General features: G+C 39.0%; 2 protein-coding genes across 2 annotated transcripts; both read right to left on the reverse strand.

The window, feature by feature from the left end:
• Window positions 1–4,938: 4,938 nt before the first annotated feature.
• On the reverse strand, window positions 4,939–8,175 carry LOC104121196 (xanthoxin dehydrogenase-like). The gene is made up of 2 exons (XM_009633129.4): window positions 7,968–8,175; window positions 4,939–5,859 (listed from the first exon to the last, which is right to left on the reverse strand). The coding sequence occupies exons 1-2, from the start codon at window positions 8,009–8,011 to the stop codon at window positions 5,061–5,063; spliced, it is 843 nt and encodes a 280-aa protein (XP_009631424.1). The 5' UTR covers window positions 8,012–8,175; the 3' UTR covers window positions 4,939–5,060.
• Window positions 8,176–20,420: 12,245 nt separating this feature from the next.
• Window positions 20,421–22,743, reverse strand: LOC104121195 ((+)-borneol dehydrogenase 2-like). The gene is made up of 2 exons (XM_009633127.4): window positions 22,624–22,743; window positions 20,421–21,333 (listed from the first exon to the last, which is right to left on the reverse strand). The coding sequence occupies exons 1-2, from the start codon at window positions 22,665–22,667 to the stop codon at window positions 20,535–20,537; spliced, it is 843 nt and encodes a 280-aa protein (XP_009631422.1). The 5' UTR covers window positions 22,668–22,743; the 3' UTR covers window positions 20,421–20,534.
• Window positions 22,744–23,059: the final 316 nt, after the last annotated feature.

The raw sequence follows: 23,059 nt of genomic DNA on the forward strand, positions 1-23,059 counted from the left end.
GGCAATAGGAGTACTCGAGTGCTTAGACCATTTTATAATGTTTAAGAAAGATTTGTTAAATTGGACAAGTTGTTGTTTGGTTTAGTTGGCGTAGAAAAAAGTTTAGTAGGCAGTGAACTTTTGATAGTTAATTTGAATTAATAATATCCATAAACAATGACCTCATAACAAAATTCAAAGTAGTTTAGAAAAATAACTTTTGAATACCTCTAGTACACTTTTTAGGCGCGTTTTAAACTTATTATCGTGATTGTGTACATGTTTGCGTGACATAATTATGATTCCCAAAATAAATCAAGGTACGCGTTCGCGTAACTTTGACCAAAAATAATCTTAGTAAATAATAAAGCGTGATTAATTGTGTACACATACGCGTGACATGATTTTAGCGCACTAAATAAAACGGATTTACACACATGTGATCCGTTTCAAAGATAATTCCATATTTTAATAATTAAAAGCAGAGAGATAAAACATGAAAACCAATAAATCACGGTATGTCTAAAATTAATCAAAGCCAAGTCTAAAAGTGACTGTGCTAGAACCAGGGACTCGGGGAATGCCTTACACCTTCTCCCCGGTCAACAAAATTCCTTATCCGGACTTTGTTTTCGCAGACCAATGATAATAGAGTCAAAGTTTCCTTTGACTAGGGACTAAAATAAAAGGTGACTTGGAACACCCAAAAATTCAATTCCAAGTGGCGACTCTATAAATAAAATAATCCCTACTCAAATTTGTCACTTTAATTAGAAAACCCCTTTAACCCACAACAATCCATAAAACACATATATCTTTGTGGGGGTAAAAAGGAGGTGTGACAGAGTGTACAACTGTATAAAGGACGGGACTGGGCCCCGTCGTACCCATATATGTATGTAAACACATCGTACCAAAACTTAACGCAGCTCCGGATTAAATGGAGCACACCAACTCTCGCTGATCAAGGATCCTAAGAAGGGGGACCGTCAGCCTATCTACCTGCACCTGCGGGCATGAAACGCAACGTCTCCAGGTAAAAAGGGACGTCAGTTAGAATAATGTACTGAGTATGTAAAGTATAAAAATCAGTACATAAAAGACATAGATGAAACATGGGGTAAAGAATTCCACCTCTGAGTCTAAATAGCTTTGTGAATCCTGAAACATTTATAACATCATGCACGTGCGTGTAAATGTCGTATCATGCATAGTTATAGGTGCACATAACATCATCAAACCTCCGAGGGCATCCCATCATATCATCTCGGCCATTGTGGGCAAATCATCAACGTATGCGTATATAACGCCTTAACCTTTTCCCATATCCCATATACATATAATATATGCGTATATAACGCCTTCTGGTCATGGGTCAATGTACATGTATAAATGCATGAAATACATAAGAAATACGTTAATAAGATTTCTCGAATATTATAAAATCAATATGCCTTTCGGACAAACTTTATCAAATACGTATTTTTCTGAGACCCATGAATAGAGGATATAATAATAATTCACATAGGGAATCAAGAATATAGACACCCCTAGTATTTCTATGAATAGAGTCATTTATGAAAGTTGCGTATTTTGCTCGTTTCGTTTGTATCATTTGGATCATGCCAAAAAGAAAGAATGGATAGCCTTAACATACCTCAAGTCGTCAATGCAACTCAACAACAAGCTTATGATAACTAGAGCGTCAACCTTATAGCAAAGAAATACGTGTACAATTTAGATGGCGGTAGTATATTACGTATCTCAAACGATAACTCGATTCTAAAATAAAACGGGCAGCATTTCCCCTGATTTTACTGCTCCCTCAATCCTACTATAGGCGAGATACAAACATAATACAATCAACAACTCAAAACCAACCTAATTACAATCCGGGACCTTCAATACAACAAAACCCCCAAATATACCATAATACACCCAATCAACAAGTTATCAATTAGCCTGCAACTACAACGACGAGTGACCAACCTACTACCCTACCACATGTGGCATTTCTCCACTCCATTTTTATCCTTCCAAACTCCATAAATCAACAGCACAATAGACAGCCCAAAAGCAACACAAAACAGTCCACTACAAGTCAAATAACTCTAACTCACGGCTTCCGATCACCATCCCGTGAGGTCTAAATATTAGGAAACGAATTTATCAACTTTTTTTGATATTTTAAAGCTTAAATACAGAAATTAGAAATTTTATTAACTATTAAATACATTCCAAAACTCAAACTACAAATAAAAAGAGAGGCGATATAATGATACTTACGTCGTAGGGATCGTTCTGATGTTATCGCTTCTCGATTTCGTACCCGGGATGTTAGTATTATTTGAAGCTATTAGAGAGCTCAAGGACCGTTTTTTAATGGTGCCTCTGGTTAGATTCTAAGTAAAATGAAGAAAGAGAGACGAGTTAAAACATATTTATCAAACTTTTGAAAAGTCAAAAGGTGCTAACTTGGCACCCTCTCATTCGCCCATCTTCTAACACTTATATCTTTTTATCCGGATGTCGTATGAATGAACGGTTAAGAGTGTTGGAAACTACATTCCAAGACCTTTAATTCGGTATATAATATGTCTGAAAAATACCTCATATAGAATACGAAATATATTTCTCAAAAAGCTTTATTATAGGGCAAATTCTTAGTCGGTTTTTTCGCAACTTTAATCCGATTTTTTCCAAACTTTATGTGTTTTATCCAAACATCATATATAGTAATATTATGACTTTAAACCCATTTAAATCATGATTAACAAGTCTCATAGTCATTATACGTTACCTTGGGACGTATAGGGTGTAACATTCCTCTTTTTAGTTGTTCATTTGGTTGTTGCTACTTTGAGAGTTTGATTTAGATTTCTAATTCTATTTTCTGATCAATACAATATAGATTCACTACAGAATACCATGTTTGGAGCCTGAGAATTGAATAATCAAGACACCAAATCAAACAGTGTGACATAGTTTCACCAACCGTTAGATACGGTTCAAGAGGGGCGTGAAGTGCTGAAGGAAATAAGCTTCTAGAATTCGTCACGATCCAGCTGTGTGTTACGGTTGGGGTTATGGTTTGGACTGGCGAGTTTTTTTGGGAAATTAACTTTGAAACTTTTCCTATTTTACTCATTGGGTATTTATAACAGCCTGAGGTTATTTCATTAGCCACTTAGCATATTTTGACATAAGAAAACTCTTGAAAGAGATTTGGAACCTCTTGGTTCGAGTTCGACTTTGGATTACCTGTTTTCAAGACTTGGGTTGTTGAGGGTAATATTCTTCTCCTTTCTTTATATCTAGGGTTTCTAATTTGTCGTTCTTGGGAGGCGATCAGATAGTTTTTCGATTGTTGCTTAAGACATTCACTTAGTGTTCTAGATTTTCTTCTATATCTAATTATTCAGACTACTTTTGATTATCTTAATCAAACCTATCATTACTTTTTCTTTGATTATTATTATTTTCATATTCTGATGCTTTGTTTATCTCGGATCATATCACAATTGCCCTAGTTTAAACTTCTCTCTTTAAATTCCTTTTGTAGTGGTGTTATCTATTAACCCTTGGATTTGGAAATTAGGGAAATGAAGAGAAAGTTCATGAAGAGAAAGTTCATGAGGGAAAGAGTGTGAGGGTTTTGTCCTGAATTTCTTATCTATTAAGACTTTCTTGAAGGAATGAAAAAAGACTCCTAAAAAGAATAAATTTCTTTCATATGCATTATCCTTTTTCTTAGAGAAAGAATCTTTGACATCTATAAATTGAGGATTTTTGGTTCTTAGAACAACAATAGCATCCACGATGTAGTCATTAAAGAGTCGTGTTTATGGGAGATTTTTCTCTCAATAATTTTTATATTTTTATACTATTTTAGCTTTGCATTTTTAGATTTCGCATGCACTATATTATTTCGATCCCAACAAAAAGTATTGTCGATCCTTCCAAATTCAAAAGAAAATCATAAAGAAATCACTAGTCAATTGGAATTACATTGTAATATACTGATTTTAATTCCATTTATTTAAGGAGCTTGTGATTTAACTTATACAAGGTTTACTTACATTTCGTATTAAGTTGTTAACTTATTTTTCAAGTTACTCCCTCCGTTCACTTTTACTTGTCTACTTTGGACTTTTCACGTCCCTTAAGAAATAATAATTGAAGTGTATAATTTACCATGATGCTCATATTAATTGATGCATATTTTTAATGAATTTGAGAAAATGATTGGAAATGAGCAATTAATATTGTGGGTATAACAAGAAAAAGAATTGTCTTCTCTTGATATGCTAAAAGCGACAAATAAAAGTGAAAATCTATTTTTAGAATACTGGACAAGTAAAAGTGAATCAATACTTATATAAATAACTAGCTGTTGGTGAACTTTTAAGCTATCGTATCTCTTGCACAGCTGGTGCCTCGATGTTTTTCTAACTAAAATTCTTGTTGTTGCATACCTTATTAAATTTTAGTTAGAAAAAGAGCTCAAGAATTTAATAAGGGACCATAGCTTAATGATCTGGTGTTAATAAGGAAAGCTAAGAGATCAACTTGAGGATCTTAATGAGTTATTAGCTAATCACAGAGAGACATAAAGGCTAATCAAGAGAAAAAACAATCCAAATTCTCCTCGAAATGAAACTATCTGTCTCTATTGACAAAATGCAATACCTCACGTGGAGAATGACTATTCTCAGTCACTTCAGAAAGAACTGCCATTTTTCAGAGGCCTTTAAGAATGTGAATGACTTCCAATTAACAAATGGATGAAACTGCTTGCATAAACTCACTGAAACCAACCCCATCTTTTCAAGAGCTTGATTTCAACGAACAGAAGTTCTAATCATTTTCAGCTGCAAAATTCTTCCATTTTTTAAGCATATGTAAAGAGAAAATCTTCTTCTTCTTTTTTCTTTTAGCACAGTGCTATGAAAGACTAGATTCCAGCCAAATATTCCTTTTCTAGAAGAATAAATACAAAGCTTATTTGAATGGAAAATTCACAAACAGAATAGTAGTTTTTACAAAAATGACAAATCCCTAAAAGATTTATCAACATGTACCTATCTGAAGACCCTAAGGGAGTGATTAACACACGAAAAACCACCATCAACCATCAGATTATGCCCACTTATATACCTTGCTTCATCACTAGCTAAGAACAGCACAGCATTAGCAACATCCTGAGTCTTCAATTCCACACCCTGCAAGTTAGCATTCTTCTCAGCAAAAGCACGAAAACCTGCCAGTGCATCATTCGTCCTTTCATCCTCAGGCAAGTGAGCCAGAGCTAGTCCGGTTGCAACAGCGTAAGGAGAAACACAATTCACTCGTACACCATGTTTACCCATCTCAGCTGCTACATTTTGTGTAAGTCCCAAAACAGCATGCTTGGAAGCTATATAAGCATGAGGCCCAATGCCAGCAATGGCACTTCCGACACTGCACAAAGATACTATTGATCCTTTCTTTTGTGGAATCATTATGCGAGCCGCATGCTTAATTCCAAGAAAAGTACCTTTCAAGTTCACGTCAAGCACACTCTCAAACACAGAAAGTTCATAATTACGGATATCTGGAATAGGGGGCCCAGACAACCCAGCATTATTAACCATTATATCAAGTGTCCCAAACTTTTGAACGGTAAGATCAACTGCATTACTAATATCAGCTTCTGCAGTAACATCACAGTGGACAAAACATGCATTCTGATCATTACCAAGGGTACCACAAACATTTTGTCCAAGTTCATCTTGAATGTCTGCAATGCATACTTTTGCACCATGTTTATGAAATAGACGTACGATGCTCTCTCCTATACCAATTGCCCCTCCAGTGACTAAAGCAACCTTTCCCAATAACCTGATATATCAGATGAAATTAAAATGTGCCTCTAGTGGTCAAGTTAATTTCCAAGAAGAAAATGAAAAAAGTTGAACTACAGTGACAGGGTGGTAGCTTCACACAAAGGGAGTTCTCTTATCATGAAGGAAAAAAAAAAAAAGCATTTCCAAGTCAAGGGAGGATTCCAACCTCTAACCATCCCCAACAAGATATGGGGAAAGGGAAAAAGAAGATTCCAATTGTCTCTAGGTTTAACTGCTACAATTTTATTATTATTATTATTATCTTCAACGCTCAGCAACCCAGAGAACGAGACTCACCCAACGGTGATAGAAGAAAATGCAGAAGCAAAAAATACCAATTCCCCAAAGAACCTGATGGAAACCCCAAAAGGGCAAAACAATGAGAGACAAAAGTTGTGCTTGAGCTAATAGTACAACTTGGCAAGTAGTTTGATCACTAAACTACAATCATATGATATAAAAGAATGTTAATACAGTTTCATTAGAGAAAACGAGCCATGCGAATAAATTGAACACAAAGCATGAAGAAAGAACTTCAATAGAAAGCCAAAAAGGGGATAAATTCCCCTTATTAAATCAACTTTGCCGAGTATAACGACTTATTTTACTTTTTTATTCATTGTATCTATGTTAGACACTAAGAGAATCAGGAAAATAATGAGAGCATTATCCAATCTGGTGGAATGGGATAAGGTAACAGCTCTAGCTGAGGGGAGAGGCCTGGACAAATGCACTTTTCTCATCTGCAATTAGTTCATCTTGGGGAAATGGCTGTGGAGGTGTGGTTGCAAAGAGAATTCTCTATGAAAGAGGGATATCCTCACAAAATATGTAAATCAGCAATAGGAACGATTCTACAAGTAGGTCATGACCTTGTACAGGACGACCTTTACGGAAAGGAATCATGAATCAACGGAATGAGTTCTCAAGAAATATTGGTCTTACGATTGCTGGCAACCGCACACATCTGTGGTTGGATATATGGTGTAGGAACTCAATTGTGAAATATTAGTTCCTTGCTTGTTGTAGATTACAATGATAAGGAGGACCAAGTAGTTGAACTTCTTCGATGAGATGATGTCAAGCATCTCGGGATATCCTTTAGGTGACCTATCTTAGACTAGAAATGGCACGAAATTGATGAATTCTGCAGATACTTCTAACTAGTTTTGAAACAAAGTGTTCTGGAGAGGTAAAAAGTCTAGTAGGGAAAATAAGTAGCCCCTTTTTGTTTCATTTGTATCTTTCATGTAAAATGTATATCTCGAATTCTGATAGACAATTGGTTGAACTTTTCTGAAAGCTTGATTTCCACAATGTGCAGTGATACAGACTTAGAGTATTATCAATCAAATTATTTCAACTAGTCAATAAAGAATCTATCAAAACCAGATAACATAGAGTTATCAAGTTAAATCTTATAAAAGAATTGAGTGATACAATAATTTCAGAGAAATGAAAGATTGAAGTTATAAAGGGGTATAAGTCCACGATGGAGAATCAGCTGCTCCTGTTTTTGGCGCAGAAAGGATATCCTATACTCCATAGACAATTAGTTGGATTTTTTTTTTTAAAGTTTTGATGTAAATCCACAATGTGCAGTGGCAACAACTTGGTGCATTATCAATTAAATTATTCTGACTAATCAAAATAAGAATCTATCAAAGCAGGTAAAAACACAGTTATCAAATTAAATCTTAGAAAAGAATGAACTGAGTAAGAAATTAAACTCTTAGAACAGAGGGAAAAAGGGAAGAAGCTTTACACTGTTTAGTTACAGAATTCCTTTTCTCAGTGGATCAGTTTCTAGGTTAGGCTATTTTTCAAAGTTCATCCTCGAATATAAATCTTATTTGAGAAAAAACAATGAAAAAAAATTGCTCAAATTAATGCATTTGATAAAGCCAATCTAACATCAAACATCAATCACCATATAACAAAATATAAGCAGTTAATCAAAAGAAATAGCTCAGAAATGACAAGGACAAGAAATATATCCTACCCACAACTAACTCTGACCCGAAACAAGAAACTAAGGAAATATTCTATTGAGAAAAAGCAAAATTGCCTTATAAATACTTGGAGCAATTTTTTAAGCAGTACCTTTGGTTAGGAAGAGAATTATCGGAGCTTCCTTGAACATCCATGGCAGCAAAAATTCCTTCTTTCTAACAGAAAAAACATGACCCTAAAGAGTCCAGTATTTATAATAAGACACCATTAGACCAGTGGAGATGGAACTGAGAAGTGAGAAGTCCAGTATTTATTACTCCATTATTGATATACACATAGCGACAAGAAGAAACCATTTAAACAGGGAAATAATCACATGGCTATTTATTGAGAGAAAAAATAAGCACATGGGTATTGGTAATGGGATGGACCACGTCGGAGTGGGCCGTTATATTCCCAAATGGACGGCGGTTGAAAATAATGCATATATAAGGGAAAATGTAATAATACTTAGGAGTATACTCCATTTTATGGTTGGGATAAATAAATTTCATCTAATTTGAATTTAGTTCAAAGATATCCAATACTATTACTTTTTATGAGTAGAATGTATTTAATAGGAAGTTACAGTTAATCAATCAAGATTTGTTTTTCAAAAACAACTTACTTCTATTAAAACGTTAAAGCAAACAGGTGCTCAATTGTGTTAATCAAGATTTCATTGGTTTCTAGTTTGGTAAATTAGTGGATCTAAATTACGATTTAATAGCTTTCACGTAGCATTTGAAATTGATTGCACTCACGGTAAATACAACAATAACAACAACAACCTAGTATAATCTCACTAGTAGGATCTGGAGAGGGTAGTGTGTACGCAAACTTTACTCCTATCCTCGGGTAGAGAGGCTGTTTCTGATAGACCCTTGGCTCCCTCCCCCCCACTTTGCTCTTGGGGTGACTCGAACTCACAACCTCTTTGTTGGAAGTGGAGGGTGCTCACCACTAGAGTGTTACGACCCAAACTCCCTCCGTATAACGTCGTGACGGCACCTAGTCTCTACGACTAGGTAAGCCTAACAAATTACGAAAAATAACAAAACGAAAGTAAAACTTGGCAACTAACAGTAGTGGATAAATGAATAACTAGTAACAATGCCGCTCGGCATGTACAATAACCAATACTCTATAAATACACAGTCTTCTCAAAATCCGAAACATCGTAAGTCACAAGTTATAGAAGGAAACTAGTATCTCTATACACCAGAGTCTAATAAAAGAAGTACGGAAGGTAAATGACATATGAGAGAATAGAGGGGGACTCCGAGGTCTGCGGATATGGCAGATGTACCTTGAAGTCTTCGTACAGCAGCAAGCATTCTCAGCTAATAGCGGGGCTGATAAGAAGCACCTAGATCTGCACACAAAACATGTGCAGAAGAGTAGCATGAGTACACCACAACGGTACCTAGTAAGTGCCAAGCCTAACCTCAGTCGAGTAGTGACGAGTTCAGATCAGGCCCACTAGTAAATAATAAATAAGGCATGAGAATATACAATATAATAAGAGACTAGAATTTAACAAAAGAAAACACGTCAAGGCAACAGTACAACACCCAGGGGTAAACAGCAGGGGATCTCCTAAGATACCGTCTCGTAGTCCCGGAGTAAAGAAGCAAAGAGATCTCCCAAGGTACCGCCTCGTAGTCTCAAAAGTAAATGTGCAGGGAGAACTCCCGAAGTACCGCCTCGTAGTCTCAAAAATAAATATGCAAGGAGAACTCCCGAGGTATCTCCTCGTAGTCTCAAAAGTAAATGTTCAGAGAGAACTCCCGAGGTACCGCCTCGTAGTCTCAAAAGTAAATGTGTAGGGAAAACTCCCGAGGAACCGTCTCGTAGTCTCAAAAGTAAATATGCAGGGAGAACTCTCGAGAAACCGCCTCGTAGTCTCAAAAGTAAATATGCAGGGAGAACTCCCGAGGAACTGCCTCGTAGTCTCAAAAGTAACCACAAAGCTCAAACCGATAAATACAACAGTTAACACTAAGATTTCTACTGTTATACTCATAAAGAACAAAACAAAAGCAGGAAATCAACTAGGCATGCTTCACAGAGTTCAAATAAGCAGTTAAAGTACGTAGACATGCGATATTACACTAAACAGAATAGCTACACATATTGGAATAGCTCAATTAAGAATGAAAACAGACTAATACTCATTTAAACGGTATAACTCAAATTAAAGGAAAAATAGAATACTACTCAGTAAAATAAATCGGGTTTTACAACAAATAGCATGTGTACGTACTTGTCACCTCACGTACACGGCGCTCACATATCACAACAGTACCAAATCCTAAGGGGATTTCCCCCACACAAGGTTAGGTAAGCCACTTACCTCGAACCAAGCTCAATCAATCGGTAACAATGCCTTTTCCACGAATATCCTACTCTGAATGGCCCAAATCTAGCCAAAATCAATTACATACCATAAATACAACTATAAAAAACTATTCTAATTAATGAAATCAAAGTTAAAGCAAGAAATTAGAAAATGTCCCAAAAAGTCGACATGGGCCACATCTCGGAATCGAGTAAAAGTCACAAAATATGAACACTCATTCACTCACAAGCTCATTCGTACCAAAACTATCCAAATCCGATATCGAAATCCCAATCAAAACTCAAAAACTTATTTGAAGAACCATCCAACTTTTTTCCAAATTTCTCAACCAAATTTCTTAATTAAATGATGAATTCAACTATAGATTAGTGGAATATAACCATAAACGAGTTAAGAAACATTACCCCAAAGTTCTCTCTGAAAAATCCTTGAATTATCGCCTCAATCCGAGCTCTCAAAGACCTAAAATGAAAATGAGATCAAACTCTTGAAATTTCCCCTTTTTTGCACAGCGATCTTGTACTTGCGGACCTCTAATCGCTTCTGCGACACCGCACCTACGAAAATTCCATCGCAGGTGCGAAAATGGCTTAAGGTGACTGGGACCGCTTCTGCGATCAGGTGGTCACATATGCGTGTGCGCACCTGCAGACAATGGTCCGCTTCTGCGGTCTTCCTTCGCGCCTGCGGTTCGGCATTTTCCTCGCACCTGCGAACCCAGCTTGGGCTGCCCAAATCCGCATTTGTGCTCCTCCTTCCGTACATGCCAGTTCGCACCTGCGGTCTCCCCACCGCAGATGCGAAAACCCCAAAAACCAAAAAACTTCAGCAATTGCATAAATTCAAATTCAATCTGTTAAGCATTCAAAACACACCCGAGGCCCCCGAGACCTCAACCAAATATAACAAAAAGTCATAAAACACCATACGAACTTAGTCGAGAACTCAAAACACGTCAAACAACAACAAAAACATGAATCACCCTCCAATCCAAACTTAATGAACTTGAAACTTAACTGATGCCGAAACCTATCAAACCACGTCTGATTAACCTCAAATTTTGCACACAAGTCATATTCAACCTTATGAACCTAATCCAACTTCTGGAATCGGAATCCTACCCCAATATCAAAAAGTCCACTTCCGGTCAAAATCTCTAAAAAAATTCAACTTTCGACATATGAAGCCTAATTCAGCTGCAGATCTCAAATTAACAGTCCGGACATGCTCCTAAGTCCAAAATCGCCCAACGGAGCTAACGGAACTCTATTCCGGAGTCGTCTTCACACAGTTCTGACTACAGTCAAAATCCTAAGACTTAAGCTTCCGTTTTAGGGACTAAGTGTTCCAAATCACTCCAAAACCACAACAAAACCTCCTGGCAAGTCTCACAAGCAGAAAAGATACGGGGGAAGAAGTAAATAGGGGATCGGGGCTAATACACTCAAAACGACCGGCTGGGTCATTACATCCTCCCCCTCTTAAAATAATCGTTCGTCCTCGAACGAGCATAGAGACATACCTGAAGTGGTGAAAAGACGAGGATAGCGCTGTGCATATCATGCCCGGTCTCCCAAGTCGCCTCCTCAACCGGCTGACCCCTCCACTAAACCTTCACGGAAGCAATGTTATTTGACCTCAGCTTTCGAACCTGCCTGTCCAAAATAGCTACCAGCTCCTCAACATAAGATAAATTCTTGTCCAACTGGACTGAGCTGAAATCCAACATATGAGACGGATCGTCGTGATACTTCCAGAGCATAGAAACATGGAATACTGGGTGAACCCCTGCTAGACTGGGAGGCAAGGCAAGATCATAAGCAACCTCCCCAACACGCCGCAACACCTCGAATGTGCCGATAAACCTTGGGCTCAGCTTGCCCTTCTTTCCGAACCTCATAACACCCTTAATGGGTGACACCCAGAGCAGGACCCGCTCTCCAACCATGAATGCAACATCGCGAACCTTCTGATCCACGTAACTCGTCTGTCTGGACTGGGCTATGCGAAGTCGATCCTGAATCACCTTAACCTTCTCCAGAGCATCCTGAACCAATTCTGTGCCCAATAACCTAGCCTCGCCTAGCTCGAACCAACCCACTGGAGACCGGCATCGCCTCTCATATAAGGCCTCATACGGTGCCATCTGAATGCTCGATTGATAACTGTTATTGTAAGCAAACTCCGCAAGTAGAAAGAACTGGTCCTAAGCACCCCCAAAATCTATCACACAAGCGCGGAACATATCCTCCAGTATCTGAATAGTGCGCTCGGACTGTCCGTCCGTCTGAGGGTGGAATGTTGTGCTCAACTCAACCCGAGTACCCAACTCATGCTGTACAGCCCTCCAGAACCGTGATGTAAATTTTTACCCCGGTCAGAGATGATAGATACCGGTACGCCATGAAGCGTGACAATCTCGTGGATATAAATTCATCTCCAATAGCGACCTCATTTGCATCACCGTGCTGAACCGTGTCCTTAAGGACAAGAAGATAGGGGTCATCATACTGACGCTCCCTGATACGATCATAAAGAGAAGACCGAGAGACCACACAAGCCAATACTCGACTCGGCTCAAAAATATCCAATCTAACAAACTGGTTGGCTAAGGCCTGAACATCTAATGCCAATGGCCTCTCTACTGGTGGTAGATATGCTAAGCTCCCCAAACAGTCTGCCCGGTTACTCAAAGCATCGGCCACTACATTGGCCTTCCCGGGATAGTACAAAATAGTTATATCATAAGCATTAAGTAACTCCAACCACCTCCGCTGATGCAAGTTAAGATCCTTTTGCTTGAACAGATATTGCAAACTCCGGTGCTCGGTGTAAATCTCACAACGGACACCGTACAAATAGTGCCTCTAAATATTCAAGGCATGAACAATAGCTACTATCTCAAGAACATGGATATGATAGTTCTTTTCATGCACATTCAACTATCTGGACACGTAGGCAATCACCTTACCATCCTGCATCAACATCGTGCCGAGACCAATCCGCGACGCATCATAATACACAATATAAGACCCCGAACCTGTAGGCAATACCAATATTGGGGCTGTAGTCAAAGCTGTCTTGAGCTTCTGAAAGCTCTCATCACACTACTATGTCCACCTGAACGGAGCACCCTTCTGGGTCAGCTTGGTCATAGGTGCTGCAATAGATGAGAAATCCTCTACAAATCGAAGGTAATACCCCGCCAAACTAAGAAAATTCTGGATCTCTGTAGCTGAGGACGGTTTGGGCAAACTCTGCACTGCTTCAACCTTCTTCGGATACACCTGGATCCCATTACTCGATACTACATGACCCAAAAATGTCACTGAGTCTATCCAGAACTCACACTTTGAAAATTTTGTATATAACTTCTTTTCTCTCAAGGTCTAAAGCACAGTCATCAGGTGTTGATCATGATCCTCCCAAGTCCGGGAGTACACCAGAATATCGTCAATAAACACAACGATGAATGAGTCAAGATAGGGTCGGAACACACTATGCATCAAGTGCATAAATGTTGTTGGGGCATTGGTCAGCCTAAAAGACATCACAAGGAACTCGTAGTGACCATACTAAGTCCTGACAGCAGTCTTTGGGATATCTGGCTCCCGAATCTTCAACTAATGATAGCCTGAACGTAAGTCAATCTTGGAAAACACTCTGTCACCCTGTAATTAATCAAATAGGTCATCAATACGAGGCAATGGATATATGATCTTCACTGTGACTTTGTTCAACTAGCGGTAATTAATACACATCCGCATAGAACCATCCTTCTTCTTCACAAATAAGACAGGAGTACTCCAAGGTGACACACTAGGCCAAATTAAGCCCTTATCAAGCAACTCCTATAACTGCTCCTTCAACTCATAATGAGCCATACAATATGGAGAAATAGAGATGGGCCGAGTACCCGGCAACAAATCAATGCCAAAATCAATATCTCTATTGGGCGACATGCCCGAAAGATCATCTGGAAATACATCTGGAAAATCACTCACTACTGGGACCGACTCAACTCTAGGGGTATCAATACTGGCATCTCTCACATAAGCTAGATACGTGTCACACCTCTTCTCAACCATTCGTTGAGCTTTAAGAAATGAAATAACTCTGCTTGGAGTATACTCTAAGGTACCTCTCCACTCTAATCGTGGTAATCCTGGCATAGCCAGCGTCATGGTCTTAGCGTGACAATCAAGAATAGCATAATGGGGAGACAACCAGTCCATACCCAAAATAATATCGAAATCCACCATATTGAGAAATACTAAATCAGCTCTGGTCTCAAAACCACTTATAACAATCAAACACAACCGATACACGCGGTCCACAACAAGAGAATCTCCCACAGGAGCAAACACATAAACAAGGAAACTCAAGGAATCCCGAGATACACCCAAATACGGGGTAAAATAAGAGGACACATAGGAATATGTAGAGCCCGGATCAAAAAAGACCGGCGCGTCTCTATGACAGACCAGAACAATACCTGTAATGATAGAGTCGGAATCAACTGCCTGTACGAGCCGGAAGAGCATAATATATGGCCTCGCCTCCCCCTTTAGGGCGACCTCCACCTCGAGCTGGCTGAGCAGGTAGGGCGGTAGCTGGTGCTGGAATCATAGCCTGAGGACCCGGTGGAGCATGCGGTGGCGGAGAAGTCTGTGGAGGTGCACCCCTCCTAAGTCTTGGGCAATCCTTCACCATATGGAGGGTGTCGTCACACTCAAAACAAGCTCTCGGAGAGCGTGGTTGCTGTGATTGGCTCGGGCCAGGTCTGCTGGACTGACCGCTAAAAGCAACCCGTGCAGGAGGCACACCAGACACTGGCGGCGCATAATAATGCTCTTAGGGCCTAGAAGGGACCGAAATACCACTGGCGGCTGGAAGAGCTGAATGAATGGGGCGACTCTCATAGCCCCTACCATGGAGAACTACAGCTGGGGAACGAGTACCACTATAAGAGCCAGACTCTCGAGACCTCTTGGCCTCCCTCTCATCTCTATCTCGAGCGAGCATGCCCTCCAATCTCTTAGCAATACTCACAACCTGCTGGAAAGGAATATCCATCTCCAACTCCTGGGCCATACTAATCATGATTCTGGGGTGGAGTCCCTCAATAAACCGACGAACCCTCTCTCGAACTGTGGCAACCAAGGATGGTGCATGTCGGGCCAAATCACTGAAACAAACTGCATACTCTCACACAGTCATAGCACCCTGGCGCAACTACTCAAACTCCGCGCGCCATGCGTCCTTGAGGCTCTAAGGGACATACTCTCTCAAAAATATGTCCGAGAATTGAGTCCATGTAAGTGAAGCTGCCTCAGCCGGACTACTCAACTCATAAGCACGTCACCACTGATAGGCTGCTCCTCTAAGCTGGAATGTAGTAAAAGAAAACCCACTCGACTCCGCTACACCCATACTACGAAGAATATGGTAACACTCCTCCAGAAAACCCTGGGCATCCTCTGACGCCAGTCCACTGAAGGTAGGAAGGCGGTGCTTCTTGAACCTCTCAAGTCTGAGTTGCTCCGCCTCAAAAACTGGTGCCCTACCCTCGGGCTGAGCTAGAGCTACCGACCGCATCGGTATAATCTTTGGAACCTGGTCGGCCTGAAACCGCTGCTCTAGAGTACCGGGGATGGGAGTCTGTGCTCCTCCCCCTGCTTGAGATATGGCAGGAGCAAGTGGAATCAATCCAGCCTGAGCTAAGTTATTGAACATGCTCAGAACTGGGCTAGAGTCTTCTGGAGGGCTGATGCAGCAACATGTATCTCAGGTGTCTTCCCTCCAGCTGCAGCTACTGGGGGCTCCTCTGTAGCAGCTCGTGCGGGTGCTTTGGCTGCACCGCGTGGACGTCCTCGACCTCTACCCTGGCCCCGGCCTCTCGCGGCTCTAGCAAGGGGCGTGGGTTCCTGGTCATCAGATCCTTTTGTACGTGTCCTCACCATCTGTGAGAGAATAAAATACAGAGTGTTACGACCCAAACTCCCTCCGTATAACGTCGTGATGGCACCTAGTCTCTACGACTAGGCAAGCCTAACAAATTACGAAAAATAACAAAACGAAAGTAAAACTTGGCAACTAACAGTAATGGATAACTGAATAACTAGTAACAATGCCGCTCGGCATGTACAATAACTAATACTTTATAAATACGCAGTCTTCCCAAAACCCGGAACATTATAAGTCACAAGCTATAGAAGGAAACTAGTATCTCTATACACCAGAGTCTAATAAAAGAAGTACGGAAGGTAAATGACATAGGAGAGAATAGAGGGGGACTCCAAGTTCTGCGGACGCGGCAGATGTACCTTGAAGTCTCTGTACAACAACACACACTCTCAGCTAATAGCGGGGCTGATAAGAAATACCTGGATTTGCGCACAAAACATGTGCAGAAGAGTAGCATGATTACACCACAACGGTACCCAGTAACTACCAAACCTAACCTCGGTCGAGTAGTGACGAAGTCAGATCAGGCCCACTAGTAAATAATAAATAAGGCAAGAGAATATACAGTATAATAAGAGACTAGAATTTAACAAAAGGAAACACAGCAATGCAAAAATACAACACACAGGGGTAAACATCAGGGGATCTCCCGAGATACCGTCTCGTAGTCCCGAAGTAAAGAAGCAAAGAGTTATCTCGAGGTACCGCCTCGTAGTCTCAAAAGTAAATATGCTGGGAGAACTCCCGAGGTACCGCCTCATAGTCTCAAAAATAAATATGCAGAGAGAACTCCTGAGGTACCGCCTCGTAGTCTCAAAAGTAAATGTGCAGGGGGAACTCCCGAGGTACCGCCTCATAGTTTCAAAAGTAAATGTGCAGGGAGAACTCCCGAGGAACCGCCTCGTAGTCTCAAAAGTAAATATTCATGGAGAACTCCCGAGGAACCGCCTCGTAGTCTCAAAACTAAATATGCAGGGAGAACTCTCGAGGAACCGCCTCGTAATCTCAAAAGTAAACACACAGCTCAAACCGATAAATACAACAGTTAACATCAAGATTTCTATTGTTATACTGATAAAGAACAAAAAAAGCAGGAAATCAACTAGGCATGCTTCACAGAGTTCAAATAAGCAGTTAAAGCACGTAGACATGCGATATTAGACTAAACAGGATAGCTACACATATTGAAATAGCTCAATTAAGAATGAAAATAGAGTAATACTCATTTAAACGGTATAACTCAAATAAAAGAAAAAATAAATTACTACTCAGTAAAATAAATTGGGTTTTACAACAAATAGCCTGTGTATGTACTCGTCACCTCACGTATACGGCGCTCACATATCACAACAGTACCAAATCCTAAGGGGATTTCCCCCACACAAGGTTAGGTAAGCCACTTACCTCGAACCAAGCTCAATCAATCGGTAACAATGCCTTTTCCACGAATATCCGACTCTGAATGGCCCAAATCTAGCCAAAATTAATTACATAACATAAATACAACTATAAAAAACTAATCTAATTAATGAAATCAAAGCTAAAGCAAGAAATTAGAAAATGCCCCAAAAGGTCGACATGGGCCACATCTCGGAATCGAGTAAAAGTCACAAAATATGAACACACATTCACTCACAAGCTCATTCGTACCAAAACTATCCAAATCCGATATCGAAATCCCAATCAAAACTCAAAAACTTATTTGAAGAACCATCCAACTTTTTCCCAAATTTCTCAACCAAATTTCTTAATTAAATCATGAATTCAACTATAGATTAGTGGAATATAACCATAAACGAGTTAAGAAATATTACCCCAAAGTTCTCTCTGAAAAATCCTTGAATTATCGCCTCAATCCGAGCTCTCAAAGTCCCAAAATGAAAATGAGATCAAACCCTCGAAATTTCCCTTTTTCTGCCCAGCGATCTCGCACTTGTGGACCTCTAGTCTCATCTGCGACGCCGCACCTGCGACGCCGCACCTGCGGAAATTCCATCGCATGTGCGGAAATGGCTTAAGGTCTCTGGGACCGCTTCTACGATTAGGTGGTCACATTTGCGTGTGCGCACCTGTGGACAATGGTCCGCTTCTGCGGCCTTCCTTCGTACCTGTGGTTCCTCTAGCGCATCTGTGCTCCTCCTCCCGCACGTGCGAGTCCGCACCTGCGGTCTCCCCACCGCAGGTGCGAAAACACTAGAAACCAAAAAACTTCACCGATTGCATAAATCCAAATTTAATCCGTTAAGCATCCAAAACACACCCGAGGCCCCCGCGACCTCAACCAAATATACCAACATGTCCTAAAACACCATACGAACTTAGTCGAGCCCTCAAAATGCGTCAAACAATAACAAAAATACGAATCACCCTCCAATCCAAACTTAATGAACTTGAAACTTCAAATTTCTACAACAGATGTCGAAACCTATCAAACCACATCCGATTGATCTCAAATTTTTAACACAAGTCATATTCAATATTACAGACCTAATTCAACTTCTGGAATCGGAATCCGCCCCTGATATCAAAAAGTCCACTTCCGATCAAAATCTCCAAAAATTCGACTTTCGCTATTTCAAGCCTAAATCAGCTACAGACCTCAAATTCACAGTCCGGACACGCTCCTAAGTCCAAAATTACCCAACAAAGCTAACGGAACCGACGAAACTCCATTCCGGAGTTGTCTTCATACAGTTCCGATGACTGTCAAATTCTTAAGACTTAAGCTTCCATTTTAGGGACTAAGTATCCTAAATCACTCCGAAACCATAACAAAACCTCCCAGCAAGTCTCATAAGCAGAAAACGATACGAGGGAAGCAGTAAATAGGGGATTGGGGCTAATGCACTCAAAATAACCGATCGGGTCGTTACATAGAGCAACCTACTGTAAATAGAATAGCGATAATGAACCAAGGTTTGTTGACAAGACAAGTTGTTCTAGTTGAAAAGCTTCTATACGGAGGAAGCAAAATAGTGAAAATTGAACTCATACTAATAATTAGAGATGGCAGAATGGTTATAAGAAAATATTTAACCACTCATATTATCCACTAAAAATGGGTTGGATAATTAACTTTTTAAAAACGGACCAAATATGGATAACAAGCATACTATCCATTTAGAAAATGGATAACCAATGGATAACTAATGAGTTTAACATTTACATTTGTAAAGCCTCAAATTGGGGGTTCCTCAAGTTTGGAGACTACGAATTCTCCCAAAAGTGATCATATTCAAGAAGACATTGATAATATGATTACCCATATTATCCGTCGGTTAACTCGTTTTTTATCCGTATTAAATATGGGTCGGATCGGATAATTTATCCATTTTTATTACCCGTTTTTTACACATCCCATATCCGATCCGATCCGACCGTTTGACGCCCCTACTAATAATGCATAAGCCCTTTTAAAGATAGGGGCGACTTTTTTGTGGTTAATTGCGAATAAGCAAGCAGGGGCCATCAACTAAAGAAATAGAGAGACTAACCCTAATTTCAAGAATATGTTTACTTTTTATTTTTGTTATAGAAAATGTCAATCATTACAGGTTTTCACAAATACCATTAGATTGTAAACTTTGATGGTGGATGGAGATGGTTGAGACTTCCCAATTCCGAAAAAAAAGATTTCTTTAGAACACTTCACTTTAAGATCAAATTTGGATTTCATCTAATTTTATATTTAATTTACTTTGAGATTGATTTGAATCTAAATATAGATTAGACGATCTAAATTATAATTGAAGAGCTTCATGCTAGTTGTTCTTAAATGGCTCTAATATTGATAGAGAATGCAGCCTTTGTTTCAGCTGCAAAATTCCCCATTTAGACAGTTTACGCTATAATTGAAAAAGAGAACTGAAAATAAAAGACTATCTAGGCTGAAGAAACCCCTTTTCTATTTTTCTGCTGGCATTGTTATCTGTATTAGTACAGATAACAAGTATGTTGCAGGAGATATAACAAAGTCATCTTTAAAGTAGTCCAAAGAATTTCTTTTAGCTCACGGATTCGAGCCGTAGAAGCAATCACTAATACTTGTATTAATGTAGGTTATCTACATCATGCTCTTAAGGGTGCGGCCCTTCCCCGGACTCTGCATGAATGCTGGATATTTTGTGCACCGGACTGCCCTTTTTTTATCTTATAATAATCAAAGAAAGCACACCAAGTCCAAAAACAAATCTAATAATTTTCAGCAGGAAGTCTATTAAGGTAAGCTTGCTGGATGAATAAATACATACTAATTTTTATTTGAATTGAATTCAAAGACATAATAGTTTAAAGGTTATTGCAAGATTACAATCTCTGCAACTTTCTTAAAATCCTGAAAAATATATACCTTATGATCTGAAGACCTTAAAGGAGTGATTAACACACGAGAAACCACCATCAACCATCAGATTATGCCCACTTATATACCTTGCTTCATCACTAGCTAAGAACAGAACAGCATTAGCAACATCCTCAACCAACAAATCCACACCCTGCAAGTTAGCAAACTTGCCAAAATAAGCATGAAAATCCGCGATTGCATCGTCATCCCTTTGATCCTCAGGCAAGTGAGACAGGCCTAATCCAGTTGCAACCGCGTAAGGAGAAACACAATTCACACGTATACCATGTTGCCCCAATTCAGCAGCCACATTTTTTGTAAGTCCTGAAACAGCATGCTTGGAAGCTGTATAAGCATGAGGCGCAAGGCCACCAATAGCACTTGCTGCACTGCTCAAAGATACTATCGATCCCTTCTTTAATGGAATCATTATGCGAGCCGCGTGTTTCATTCCAAGGAAAACACCTTTCACGTTCACATCAATCACATTATCGAAGACAGAAAGTTCATAGTCGCGGATATCTGTGTATGTTGTCCCTGTCAATCCAGCATTATTAACCAATATATCAAGCGTACCAAATTTTTGAACAGCAAAATCGACTGCCTGACTAATATCAGCTTCTGCAGTAACATCACAGTGGATAAACGCGCTCTGGTCATCACCAAGGGATTCACAAACGCGCTGTCCAAGTTTATCTTGAATATCAGCAATGCATACTTTTGCACCATGTTTGTGAAATAAACGTACTATGCCCTCTCCTATACCACTTGCACCTCCAGTGACTAAAGCGACTCTTCCCAATAGCCTGATATATCAGATGAAATTACAATACTATGATACAAAAGCATTTTCATAAAAATTCTGAGCAAATGTACTTAGAAATATTTGAACACACAGCATAAAGAAGAGAACTTTGATAGAAAATCATATCACTTTTTCAAAGTCATTATTAATACCTAGGACATTATGTAGTTCTCGTACTCTTCTAGTTGATTTGTCACTATGATTAACAACAGATTCTCGATTGACGTTGTTGTGCTGCTTTCTCTGACACTTAATTTTCAGAAAATCAGAGAGTTCTATTTCTGCTAGTTAAGCCAATTACTAAACTCTACTGGTCTAAACAGAATGATACAAAAAGGTTGTATAAGTTACACCATTCTCATGCTGATCAGAAAAAAAAAATTGCACTTTGAAAGTAGATATGCTAAAGTTCACACTATAGCAAACATGAACAATCAAAAATCGAAAGTTTTAGCATTGTAAGGGACGGCAAGATGATTGGAACCTTATTGAGTTAAATATCATTTCAAAGATCCATTTGTCAAAATGTGTATTTCCCTTATCATCAAACTAGATATCAAATCATTAAAATACCTAGCTTGGAGAGTGCAAATTTCTATTAACTTGATCTCTGACCAAAGATAGACAAATAGAACAAAATGGAAAGGACATTTCTCCAAAGATGAGGATTCCATAATTAAGTTTACGTTATAAGAAAAAGAGAAAAGTGATACTAGTTGTTATTTGGAGTTGCAAATGGACAATTGTTAGTTGGTGTTACAAAGTGTGGGAGAACAATGCATTTCTCAAGAGAGCAATATACTCAGCTTGAAGAATTTGTTCTTTTCCTCATCTTTTTTTTTTTAAATATGCTTGTATTTTTACCAATACAAAGTAAATCAATGGCAGATGTAGCGTAGCGCAGAATATGGATAGACATAGTGACCTTTTAGCTGATAAGAGTAAGTTGAGTAATTTTTATGTGACAAAAAAAGAAAAACAACTTTTGTGTAATGAATAAACCTGGATATGAAATTTTCTCTCCAACAATGTAATTGAAAATAAAATTTGAATGATTTCAGATAGTAGAAGGAACAAATTTGGACATTTTTACCGTAACAAATGAACCAAAACATGAGCATTTCAAAAGAAAATTTTCACAATGTAATAGCCAAAGAAGAAGAGAAGGCATCAACCAAATTCTGAAACGAAACACAAGAAACTAAAGAAATATTCTATCTGAAAGAAGTATATTTGACAAAACTAGTAGTAGTAATAGTAGTAGTAGTAGTAAGAATTCTCAAAGCAGAACCTTTGGTTGGAAAGAGAACTTTCAGAGCTTCCTTTGACTTCCATGGCAGCAAGTTCCTTCAGTGGCTATTGGTGATAGAACGGACCACGTGAGAGCTATATTGACGAATGGAAGCCGCTTAAAAACTATTCCTCCAATTTAGATAATATAGTTTCATTTGACACAAAAATTTTAAAAAAATAAAATAAAACATATGGTATTAAAAGTTTAAGGGACGAAAGCTTTGTGAGATTATGATATTTGTGTGGTTATAAAAACTTCTCGTTAAGAGTAAAGTGGGTAAAATAAAAAATTTAAAGTTAAATTGTTTCTAAATATAGAATGTGACATTCTTTTGGAACGGACTAATAAGAAAAATGTGTCATTTAAATCAAAACGGAGGAAGTATACAACACCAACTACACCTCTATAGACAAAGTGAGTGTGGATTATATGA

The sequence above is a fragment of the Nicotiana tomentosiformis genome, chromosome 4, assembly GCF_000390325.3.
Source record: "Nicotiana tomentosiformis chromosome 4, ASM39032v3, whole genome shotgun sequence".
NCBI lineage: Eukaryota > Viridiplantae > Streptophyta > Magnoliopsida > Solanales > Solanaceae > Nicotiana > Nicotiana tomentosiformis.

What these genes read in the sequence shown, in the direction of transcription:
- LOC104121196 (XM_009633129.4), bottom strand. Translation starts at nt 8,011, where the DNA reads ATGGATGTTCAAGGAAGCTCCGATAATTCTCTTCCTAACCAAAG. An exon ending in AATTCTCTTCCTAACCAAAG is followed by an intron (nt 5,860 to 7,967) that starts GTACTGCTTAAA and finishes CTGATATATCAG; the next exon opens with GTTATTGGGAAAGGTTGCTT.
- LOC104121195 (XM_009633127.4), bottom strand. Translation starts at nt 22,667, where the DNA reads ATGGAAGTCAAAGGAAGCTCTGAAAGTTCTCTTTCCAACCAAAG. An exon ending in AGTTCTCTTTCCAACCAAAG is followed by an intron (nt 21,334 to 22,623) that starts GTTCTGCTTTGA and finishes CTGATATATCAG; the next exon opens with GCTATTGGGAAGAGTCGCTT.